Source organism: Opisthocomus hoazin, chromosome 9, assembly GCF_030867145.1.
Source record: "Opisthocomus hoazin isolate bOpiHoa1 chromosome 9, bOpiHoa1.hap1, whole genome shotgun sequence".
Lineage (NCBI taxonomy): Eukaryota > Metazoa > Chordata > Aves > Opisthocomiformes > Opisthocomidae > Opisthocomus > Opisthocomus hoazin.
The window spans coordinates 8,714,764-8,727,334 of NC_134422.1; the positions used below are offsets into that span (position 1 = coordinate 8,714,764).

The following is a 12,571-nucleotide window of genomic DNA, read 5'->3' on the forward strand; positions in this document are numbered from 1 at the left end:
TTTGTACTCTAATTTATTTGTGCTGCTTGCATATCCTCACCGCATTTTGTCTTCCCCTCAAATAATCTCTGAAAAGTGTATTGGGCTACTGCTTTGTTCACTTGGTACAAATCCAACTTTGGCATCAATCTGGATTTTTACATCATTGTGCCTTCTCTGTACATGGGATAACCTTGCATGCAAAATGAAAGTGGACTCCACCAACTGACTCTGTCTTTTACGCAAAATTTTACAAATGCTTTGAAGACTGAAAAACTAACCTTTTGATAATTTTTCATTCAGGAATATATGGACTCAAACAAATACATAGAACATTTAGTGACTCAGCTGGAAGAACAACGCTGGAATTTATGGAGGCAAGTACTATGCACATACATATTTATTTATGTTGCTGTTTTGGAAAATACTGCACTCCATAGTTTTCATTCTGGAGTACAAATAAATGATTTGGTGTTCAGTTTCTCCACTTTCTAATTCTTTGTGGACTAGCAAATGTTATCTAAGTGAAAGAAGTAGGGCATCACACACGAGCTGAATCTTGCCTTTGCGAATCAGGGCAGTTACACGCATGCATGGGTTTCCTCATGTTCGATTTTCTAAGCAGTGGGTGCTAACCCTACTTCAGGTTCTTCTAATTGGACTGAATGTAAGGGATGGTCTCACATTCTTGAGTGTAAAAGTTTTCACTGAGTGGCACACAAACTATAGCCAAAATCCCCAGCATAGCAGCATGAGAAACTGAGAGTTTTGAAAATGAAATAATCATGGTTTTAACATCGTGCAATACTCTTGATAGTCCAGAGTTTCTATTTCTTCTATGTTCATGTTGCTCAGTGCAGACTGCCCAGACTTAACTCTGCTTTCAGCAAAGCTGTGATTTCCACTTGTTAGAGTGCAGCTGGTGGGTGTTTCTACGCTGCCGTACAGCAAATGTGCTGAGTGCACGAGCACTTCGGAAGAGCTCCCTGAACTCTGCGTGCCTCTGGTGAGATGGCTGCAGGACCTTGCAAACCTCCGTGCCTTCTTCTGGTCTAGGAAATGTCGTGTGCTCACAGGGGGAGGTTGCCTGCTTTCGCAGAAGGGTGCTCACCTCATTCCACACACAGTTTCCTCGTTACAACAGCGATTTTATTACGTACCGTACTTCAGTGGCTTTCCTGCTGTGTTGCCGTTGATGCCTTCATTAGCTCGGACAAAAGGTTGTGCATTGCGTGCATCTTTCCAAAATGTATCAGGCGTCATTCAGAACAGTGACGTGATGGCAAAACCATCTTAATCTATAGATTCTTTATTGTATTTCAGCAGTACTATTCTCTAGCTGTTGTCTCCGGGCTGTTCTGATATGAAATGGTAAAGATAGCCAAGAAATGACCTAATCTTCAGAAGCCTCTCACACCCTTAATGAGTTAATTATCTCTTGATCATTTTTAAATTAATTCTTCCAGACTTTCCATTTGTATAGAATTGTTATTATCACAGCTGGTCTAAAAAGATCTGCGTGACAGCACTTTGCGGTATTTGCTTTTACTTTGTATTGTCCTAAGTATTAGGTGTCTATTTATTAACTACTCACTATCTCATATTTTTATACTTACCAGCTAAATTCCTGTCTGGAATAACTTTTAATACAGAGGAAATGGAATAATACCAGTGATGAAACTCGTTCAACATTCACAGCCATAAATTTTTTTAATGCAATATTTAACTTTTTTTTCTGAAGGCATATGAGCACTGACAATCTTTAGTAATACACAGTCAAATATAAAGTAATCTTCAGAAACTAATTTAATCTTCATAAATTAAAACCTATTTCACATTAGTTCTGATCATAGAATCATAGAACCACAGAATGGTTTGGGTTGGAAGGAACCTTAAAGATCACCCAGTTCCAACCCCCCTGCCACGGGCAGGGACATCTTCCACCAGACCAGGTTGCTCAAAGCCCCATCCAACCTGGCCTTGAACCCTGCCAGGGAGGGGGCAGCCACAGCTTCTCTGGGCAACCTGGGCCAGGGCCTCACCACCCTCAGAGTGAAGAATTTCTTTCTTATATCTCATCTAAATCCACCCTCTTTCAGTTTAAAGCCATTCCCCCTCGTCCTGTCCCCACATGCCCTTGTAAAAAGTCCCTCTCCAGCTTTGTGGTAGGCCCCTTCAGGTACTGGAAGGCTGCTGCAAGATCTCCCCGCGGCCTTCCCTTCTCCAGGCTGAACAACCCCAGCTCTCTCAGCCTTTCCTCACAGCAGAGGTGTTCCAGCCCTCTGATCGTTTTTGTGGCCTCCTCTGGCGCCGCTCCAACAGGTCCATGTCTGTCCTGTGCTGAGGGCTCCAGAGCTGGACACAGGACTCCAGGTGGGGTCTCACGAGAGCGGTGTAAAGGGGCAGAATCCCCTCCCTCGACCTGCTGGCCACACTGCTGGGGATGCAGCCCAGGATACGGTTGGCTGGATCAAGGAAGAAATAATGATCTGTCTGATTTTTCAATTCAGTGCCTCTCATGTACAAAAAAAGTAGCTTTGCAGATGACAGTTGGTACGCATCTCACAAACTTCCTGGCCTAGAGGATATAAAGTAGTATTACAGCATTTACAGCATGCAGCTTTTATGATATGGACTTGCTCTTTTGTATAGGCAAAACTCAGAAAGTTTGTGTATAATTCCAGCTTTCCTTTAAAAGTAGCCAGAATAATTGACACCAAAAGTTGAAGTTTACATTTAAGATTACAGAATTCAGGAGATTATTTTTGTAAGAAAGAAAGTGATAACATTGTATGTGGATGAAACTACTGTGGTTAAATATAAATGAATAATAAAAAATTAAAAGATGAAAAAGTGTTTGAAAAGTAGCAGGGGTAATGACTTTATTTTATTACGATCAGACATTAAGATGTATTCTGAAAATCCAGTGTTTTTGGAAAAATGAAGACAGTAATTTAGTTTTAATATTAATTTATTTTTAATAGTATTTTTATGGGGTATTGGCATAAAAAGCTAAGACTTACAATAAGCACTACAAGATAAACCCTTTTGGTTTTGCCAGTCTTCTTTGAACACTTTATTTCTGTCTTTTAAATCTCCAAAACGTTTGATGGCGAGGATTATGCTAATGGCTCACGCTACGCAGGGGCAGTACTAGGCTGTCTGTAGCCAGACAGATGTCCTAATAAATCAGCATAGCCCTCTTCTCAGACTTCATTATGCTCTTGATTTGTGACTGCCATGATTTTAACCCAGTGGGTCACTGGGCGCTGAACCTGACATTGACCGATAACCCCTACTTTACTTAGGCGAGCTCATAAAAAAGACAGACACAAATTCTGACCATTTAGCTCCTTCAGCGTTACTTACAGCCGGGGCAGATTTATGGCGGCCAGGCTAAGACAGAGGAGACTAAAGCTGATGGCATGGTGCGCATATCAATTTTACATTTCCTTTACATTTCCACACGTACAATGGGACCCTAAAAGACATGTGGGGGCAAAAATTTCTTTTATTTTAGAGGACGACTGTTTATACATGGCATTAGCATCTGCTGTGGAACATTTATTGCTGTAATTGCTGTCCCAGGAGAACTGGCTATGGTTAGGTCACGTTTTATAGCTTTCTGCTAAAGCAGACCTCTGGCCCAGCTTCACATGTCCTGTCCTTTAAAACCTTTGCAGTGACGACTTCAGGCACCTCACTAGTATCTGGAGATGCAGACTTTTGTAACATGGCTTTTCTTATCCTAAATGTTTTATGATAATTATTTTCACGTGAAGAATGATGAAAATTATAGCATTTTTGACTTATCAGTGGTTCCCTATTTCTCAAATTCAGTGAAATGTATCCAATGTGAGACAAATTTGACCCCTGTTGATGTAAATCACCATTTATCACTGGAGATGATGCACAATAGTGATTGTGCATCCCAGTGTATCAGCTTAAACCAGAATGCTGGATTATTTTAGGTTTGTCTGACCTACCCTGGCTGGAAATAACTTTAAATAGGACAGAATTGAGCCAGGGGTGGGGGATCCTCCTGCAGTGTTGTTTCTCACATAGTCATTTAATGTTCTACCTAATTCAGCTAATGTGTATTGCTATGCATAATTTTTATGGCACAATCACATAGACAATCAACGTGAAAAGCAGAAATTTGCTCCTGCAGTCTTTGCTAATTGACCTTGATAGTAGATCATAATTTTTAAGTCTTGACACGTAGATCAGTGACAGCAATTACTGGTTCCCTTAACAGAAGAAAGAATTCGTATTTCAGCATAGGATGCTTGCCTAAATATGCAAGGGACAGACCCTGTTCTTAAGAGCTTTCAAGGGAATTTTATTATTAGTCCTACAGGAACCAGGACCAAACCTTTAGCCTGTCTTGGTGAAAGCGTGAGGACATCCTGCATTTCAGACACAGAGTCACAGAATCACAGAATGGTTTGGGTTGGAAGGAACCTTAAAGTTCACCCAGTTCCAACCCCCCCTGCCATGGGCAGGGACACCTTCCACCAGACCAGGTTGCTCAAAGCCCCGTCCAACCTGGCCTTGAACCCTGCCAGGGAGCAGGCAGCCACGGCTTCTCTGGGCAACCTGTGCCAGGGCCTCATCACCCTCAGATTAAAGAATTTTGTTCTTCTGTCTAATCTAAACCTACCCTCTTTCGGCTTAAAGCCATTACCCCTTGTCCTATCCCTACATGCCCTTGTAAAAAGTCCCTCTCCAGCTTTGTTGTGGGCCCCTTCAGGTACTGGAAGGCTGTGATAAGCTCTTTCTGGAGCCTTCTCTTCTGCAGGCTGAAGAACCCCAACTCTCTCAGCCTTTCCTCACAGCAGAGGTGTTCCATTCCTCTGATCATTTTTGTGGCCTCCTTTGGCCCTGGATGAACAGGTCCATGTCCTGTCCTTGTTAAACAGTGCGAGTCCCAGTACTGGCCTGTGAGGAACGCCACTCCTCACTGGTCTCCACTTGGACATCAAGCCGTTGACCACAACTCTTTTGAGTGTGACCATCCAGCCAGTTCCTTATCCACCGAGTGCTTCATCCATTCAATCCATGTCTCTCCAGTTTAGAGACAAGGATGTCATGTGGGACAGTGTCAAATGCTTTGCACAAGTCCACGTAGATGACGTCAGTTGCTCTTCCCTTATCCAACACTGTAACCCCATCGTAGAAGGCCACCAAATTTGTCAGGCAATGACGACAATCATAAAATTAACGTAGGATCAACATCACCTTATTACCGTATTACAGTAATGAAAAACAGAGTAGGAGGACCACAAATGTGCATGAGGACAGTATGGCATTTCTCCAGCGCTGTGTTTTAAAAACAGAGTTTGTTAAATAGATTTGCTATACTTTCATCAGCAGCATTAACGTGCTTCTATGCTCCTGGGTTTACTGCTTGTATACTAAAGAGGTGCCAAGTATTAAACAGGTTGCTTTTGCTGTAATCATAAACTTCCATTGGGAGACCATAATTGCTAACAAACAAAATAGCTCTGCAAGAATTCTTAATGGTGAGCACAGATTAAAATAACAACTGTGATTAGCTTTAAACTGCTTGACTAGAAAAGGACTAATCTTAGGGGAATAAGTTGCATGGCAAACAAATGAAAAACACTATGTATGATATTACAGTAATGAAGGCTGTGAAAAAACCCAAATGCTACCCCAGCTAGATAAGGTCATGCTCTGCTCAAGTGTCTTTTACTTGTCAGGAGCTCAGTAATTTGGCCCTGGAGAATTAAGGTGAAAGCAGACAGGTCTTGGGGCTGAAACCCCATTTTAACCCTTTCTGGAAGTTTCTGTTATGAAAAGGTTCCTCTGGTCTATACTATTGTGAGTTGTAGACTGTGTTTGGAATGAATTATCTTGCAAAGTTGTTGTTGTAGCCCACGATCAGCAGGCAGAGATTAGTTTGGTTTGGCTTGGTTTGGTTTGATTCGGTGTGGTTTTTAAGAGCATGAGGCTCCCTTCTTCTTTGCTTCTTGACTTTCTGTCCACCTGTCTTGCCACATCGTCTTGCCAGTGGATAAAGCCAGGCAAAAAGCTTTTTGTGCTGTTAGCCACCAACACCTGCCTCTGATCTCTTTTTCAGTGTTTTGTTTTGCTGGGTTTTTTTGAAGTGGTGGTGGTTTCTTGGGTTTTTTCTACATCTCTACAACACTGCTGGATATAGCTGTGGATATGTATGGTGAATTTGTGAAATCCATGCAAACATTTATGTATTCCTTTCAGTTTCCTTAGTGTTTGGAGGTGAGGCTGGCTGAGGCAGATCAGAGTTGAGTTTGGCAATTAAGAGTCATTCAGTCCCACAGGTAGTCAGATGTTTCCAGCTAACATTCTAACATCATACATGTCTCTCTAAAGCTGGGCCTTCTGATATGTGACTTAATGTGTGAAAAAGATCACACAAAAATGTAGATTAAAAACATATAAAGATACCAAGTTGTCTAACAGTTGACAATACAGCTTCAGATACGCATTTCTACCAAGGATTACTATTTGAATATGCGCATTAGGATGCCAATTAAAAATGTATCTGATTTTTGGCCAAATGTGCTTTTCTTTAGCTGAGTGTAAATTTGGATGGTTCAGTGAGCAGTGCAGATGTAGTTACAGGCCACAAAAAGCACCGCCATTGTATTATCTGTGAATGAAAACCCCTTGCTTCCTTTGACTCCCCGGTACAATGCCCATCTCACACCACAGTTGTTAAAGATACTTTTTCAAGACTGAACTGGATGACAGTAATGTGAATAATGAGTATATAGAAAAGCAAGTGTTTTACTGTTTGCCTTATAAATCATATTTTTGATAGGATCACAGAAAAGTTAAGAAAGAATAGGTTAAAGATTATAAATGAACTTTATTGACTACATAAGTCTGCTATAAATATTAAATTTGTGACCGAGGAAAAAGACTGGATACCCACTAGAACACTTGTTGCAGTTGCAGTAAAGAACTGCATTTTGAGTATATTTTATCTTGATGTTCAAGACTGATCACTGTCTTTTAAACAAATAAAAAGTAAAATAGGCATCTTATAGAAGTTTACGGCTATTAAAAATTTATCAGATCCATTAATTAGTGATCTAAAATAACTGACCTCAACTGATTCAAGTTGATTGACAGTCATTTTATGTGCAACTCTTTACCTGATCAATAAGTAAATCTCCTTCAACAGTGAGTCATTTTAATGCTGATTGAGCATATTTTTGTGGAGTGTTTTCTAAATTGATTTAAAGTTAAGCTCAAATTGATGAGCTGTGGTATATAAGAAATATGACCTTGGATGATTTTGGCATTATACATTCATAACAAGTACTAATTTTAAAGAATATGACTCTCAGCCTGTTTCCTTTTATTGAAAAAAACTCCCATTAACACTGCCCATCAGTGCTGCATGAGTCAGGAGTGAAGTGTCAAGCCTCAGTTATTGAAGTCATTACATAAAGGATTTGGAACCACCTGAATACAAAATAATTTGGATACAAGCAAATATCTCCGTGTTTGTGCTGAACTACCCAGACTTTAAAACTGCAGACAAAAGATGGAAAAGTGTTCTTTAAAAAGTAACTTCATATGGTCGTGTTTATAAAATTAAATAAATTAACCAATGTTAAATTTAAAAATGTTAATAACGTTCTGCAATTAATTGCAGATTGGGGTATTTTTGCACAGATGTATGCTTGTCTTAATAGCGAGACTGCCAGAGCTATGAATTGATTTGTTTCTCTTAAATTAAAAAACAGAAGGCCTTGAGCAAAATATATACTTCAGATATATTCGGGAAAATAAGGATCACAAATGTTCCCTACCAAGTTGAAAGGGAAAAAACTCCAGCAGGGAGGTATATGGAAGATCTATTTGACATATGGATGTTTGTTAAAAGCAAAATGCATGAACAGCCGAGAGTAAATTAGATCCTCATTTGTATGCTGGGAAATGAAATGTATAATCTTGGCATGGTTCTCCGTTTGTTTTAGATTCTTTTATAAGAATAAACTCTTTTGTGTGTGCAGATACACATATTACTTTAGTGGCTATTTAGGGTTACAAAAAAAATACACTTTGAGCTGATTTCATCTGAAGGGAAGCGCGTACGGCAGGTTTTCTGTCGGGGCCTCCCAGGCGCAGGCAGGTTCTGCAGCAGGCAGCGGGCACACCGCAGAGCCGGGCACAGCCGCTGCGTCGCTCCGTGGGGGAACGCGGCCGACCCAAATGGACCAGCCCGCGGGGAAGCATCAGAGCGCCTGCTCCTCTGAAACTGTACTCCAGTTTTCAGATATGAAACCAGGTAACAGATCAACGTAACGATCTAAAAGAAATGAATACACAATTATCTGTTGTTGTTGCTCAGACATTATTTAGTCTTTTTTTAAAAAATCAACCATTTGCAAATGGAAACTTCTCTGTAGCCTCTTATTATCATTTGGTGTTGAATTTAGTCTTCCACTAATGTCTAGGCACAGCCACGCTTATTCATGTTGAATTGTATTTCACTCCTCAGATAACTCCAATTATTTTATTGGAATTATTCACAGAGCAAAGAATAATTCTATGAGCAGCAGCGACATTGCCCTGAAGTCTTCTCGAAGACTCAACAACCATATCTGTACAGAGAGCCTCTCTCCTATTTGGCAGAGGAAAACCCATGGATTTACATCAAGGCAACAAACGAGATTTTGGGCTCTTACAAAAACAGAATGCCAAAACGTATTATAGAAAGGAGTAGTGCAGAGACCCAGGCTGCGAGACAGGGTTTTGGATGGGGGGGTGGGTTTAAGGAAGGAGAAAAGGAGGATTTATGAATTTGTTATTTTTAGAGGAATGGTACATCACTGATCTGTGTCACTAATAAAGTCCACAAACAGGGCAGCGCTGATGGCAGATGTAGAAGAGGCCGGTGAGAAAATGCATACGAAGTCACGCAAGTCGGGTTAGCACTTTTCCCTGTAAATCAGTTTCACTCGTGAAAGTTTAATAATCAAGTTTAGCATTTCCATTTCATTCTGTAATGCTCAACTATTTCCATTTATTCTAAATTACATTAGAGCAAGACTTTAAGACCCCAAGTGAGAACAGGGCCTCATTGTTCCACTCAAAGTAAGAAATGGTTTTCAGCCCCAAGGATGAAACAAGAAATAACATAATTCCTTTTTTACAGATAAAAATAAAGTCACGCATATACTAAGTAATGGAGCTCATACAAGAGATCTGTGTCTAAGCCAGAGTTTCACTGTGTTCCAGTTCAGTGTATCAATAATAAGGCTGCATTTCTCACGTCACAGCACTGTGTGTCGTCAGCCTGTTCACTCGGATCTGGGGGATGAAGTTCCCACGTCACTGCTTGTCTCTTTAAAAGGTTTTACAGCTTAAAGCAGGCTCAGTGATGATCTCCTTCCGTGCTCCGTGAGGGGAGAGCATTTTCTTCTGTCTATGGCTCATAGCGTGACGAGGCGTGGAAGGGGAGACCTCTCTTTGGAAGTGTCCCCTTGCGGTCTCATCCTTGGCCCTTGTCAGTCCACAGTATAAAAGTCCATGTAAAGGATCTCCTCTGTCAGGGGACGTGTATTGGCAAGGGGAGAAGGAAAGAAGGCCTCTACCCGTGTGTCTTGAGGCAGTTTGTTTTAAAGTATATCGGTGTTGCTGTGCCGGTGCGAGGGTTTTTAATATAGAGCAAACCACGGATGTAGATACCTGTGCCACCTGGCTGGGCCTGTTGCAGAATAAATACCACTGGAGTTGGAAGCAGGACACCTGTGCAGCTGAACTATTGCTGTGACATTGCCTCTTCTTGCTATTTTATGGTAAGCACGTACTGATCCATCACTGTCATCTTCCCGCTTTCTGCCGTGGCAGTCAGCACCACTCTCCAGGCCCTGTGTGCGCTTGGCAGCTGAAGACCCAGCTGCACTGGAGTGTAGTTCTGCAGAAGTGGAATTTAGATCTGTAGCCAGCCTTATCCTCCCTGGGCAGCCTGTTCCAGGGCTCCGTCACCCTCAGAGGGAAGAAGTTCTTCCTCATGTTCAGACGGAACTTCCTGTGCCTCAGTTTGTGCCCATTACCCCTTGTCCTGTCACTGGGCACCACTGAAAAGAGCTTGGCCCCATCCTCCTGACACCCACCCTTCAGATATTTATCCTTTGGTTCTGTAGGATTTGGCTGGCTTCCCGTTTACACACATTGCAGGAGATCCAGGGCACACTTCCTATCAACTCTGCCTGCTGTATGAAGCCCTTTTTATGTTAACAAATTATATCTTCCATTGCTTTATTTGTTAATAAAAGGGCATAATAATGTCTAGAGCAACCCATATGCTGGGATGTAGCCCATTCGAACATTTTTTTTTTTAATTGGGAGTAAACTCCAACATACTCTACTGTAGAGAAAATATCATGCATTTATAGCATAAACCTGTATAAACATTATTGTAATGGGTTCCACCAGGGACGAAGTTTCAAATACAAGGCAGCATTCATCAGATATTAAAGTCCTGAGCTTACTTTTTTCCTACTTAAATCAGCACAGCTCAGAATTTGCAAACTCTTGCTTATGTAGATATTCTCCTGAGATTTTAAAAAGTTAATAAAAGCTTGCAAAATACAGACCTCTTAGTTTTATTTCCACCTGACTAGCCAAGCAGAGTCTAGAAAGTGAAACTTAAATAAGCAAAAAGTAGAAAACCTAGATTAATCTCCAGCAAGTGCTTAGCAGTAAGGAGATACCAGCTTTTGGAGGGTATTTAGTTTGCTGTAATTTATGTCGCACCTTTAAAGACGGCAGAGGGATAGGCCTGCCTGCTTCCACGTGTGCCAGAACGGGCAGATGCTTGTACTGCCCAGTACCTGAGGAGGCTGGACGCTGGTTTGATGCCACCTCTCAAACTCTTCCCAGTTCAGTTCCTGATAATGCTGTCATAAATCCAGTATCGTTTTTCATTCAGCAGATTCTTAGTCCTCTACCGGGCAAGCTGAGAGCCCTGTAAGCCCTTTTGAGAGAACCAAGTAAGTACGGCGTGGTTCCTGTAAGGCTTCCTGTATGTTTATGGTCTTCCACTCTTCCCGGTTAGGGAACAGAGACCAAATGCAAAGGAAGTACCTGTCTTCCTGCAGAGCCCTGGGAGAGATCGCTCCAGAAACAGGGGATTGAAGCTGTTAGCACTCTCAATCCCTCTTCTCCTTTTCTCTAACAACGCTGTTATAAATGCTTGAAAAACTGGCCAAATGCGGTCCTTCTGCCAGTGGCAGGAACGTCAGGATTTCCTTTTACTTCTGTTGTGCAATGTGGAAATATGCAAATGGCAGCACTTGACCCTTTCTTCAGCTGATTCAACAGATACGCAGAACTCCCATGCAAGATCTAAATTCTAAATTTCCACTGAGATCAAGAGAAAACTTTTACAGAATCCTTTTTAGGCTGAACGTAACCATCAGCAGCAGGAGCTGACGGTAACAGATGTGAGCACAAGGCAGCAGCCAGACCGCCAGTCTTCCTGTAGTCCCTCTTACCAGTCTCACTGGGAAATACTAACACGGTTATTAGGGACCAGTTTGTTCCGGAACCTCTCCTCGAGCGGCTGATCCATGAAGTGGTTTCTTCTGCCAGCACAGGGTGCTCAGTGGGTGTCCCCATCAGCTGCTATCGCACGGCTCCACGTGTAACAGCCCTTCTGGCAGTCTTCCCAGATGCACAGGCCATCGTCCCAATATTTGAAGTCCCCAGAAGGGCAGTGCTGCCCCAGGTCTCACTGCACCGTGTCCTGTGTCAGGCTGAAAGAGCAACTGTTTCTATAAACGCCATCAATACACGCGATTTCTATGCTACTCGTGTTTAATAGAGTTTTGGAACGCCGCTAGTGTTCGGTGCTAGTAACCTTTAGGAGAATGTCTGAAAAATCTAGTATTACATCACCTATACACACGTTCAGTCCTACGTAAATAAATCATGATTAAAAAAGGACAAGAAGTGAGTTAATAACTGTACATTTCTGGAGGTTCCCCCCCCACACCTAAGATCTTTAGGTATGAAAAGATTGCTCTGGAAAATGACACTGTCATTGATGACTGCGCCAATCGGTCACTTCCGACTTGTCAATGTCCCTGTTCTTCCCTCAGTCTCTCCCACTCGACAGAGCTGCAGAGTGCCTCAGCGGGCAGAGGTGCGTCACCTCCGCGTGTACACTGTGCCACTCGGCAATCAGAAGTCAGTTTAAGAGGCATCTGTCCCTTCAACAGCAGCTTGATGTCTCTCAGAAAATGCAAGATTCCTGTACTGAGCAATTACTGCATTTGTCAGTGCCAGCTGTTAGGTTTCTATATTTAAAACTGTGGCTACCATTAATGTATCGAGCTAATGCTATCATCTACTTAAAATGTTTTGAAGTATGAGCATTGCGTTTTCAGTATCACTCCACAGCAGTGGTAAGCAAAGTCATGAATTTTGTTTGAAGATTAGCGTATTGTCTTATAAATGTCTATGCTAGATAAAATTGCACAAGCCTAGGGACCAGAAATAATTAATGATTTGGAACATGTACTTATTGCTGTGTATGAAACTGAGATACTATTAATCTTAAAGA

General features: G+C 41.8%; 1 protein-coding gene across 1 annotated transcript in view; it reads left to right on the forward strand.

Annotated features, from left to right (window-relative positions):
• The window catches only part of NCKAP5 (NCK associated protein 5), a 404,131-nt gene that overhangs the window by 132,187 nt on the left and 259,373 nt on the right, over window positions 1-12,571 (forward strand). The window contains exon 3 of the mRNA XM_075430787.1: window positions 283-360. Within this exon, the coding sequence (XP_075286902.1) occupies window positions 283-360 (78 nt within the window). The remainder of the gene's footprint in view (window positions 1-282; window positions 361-12,571) is intronic.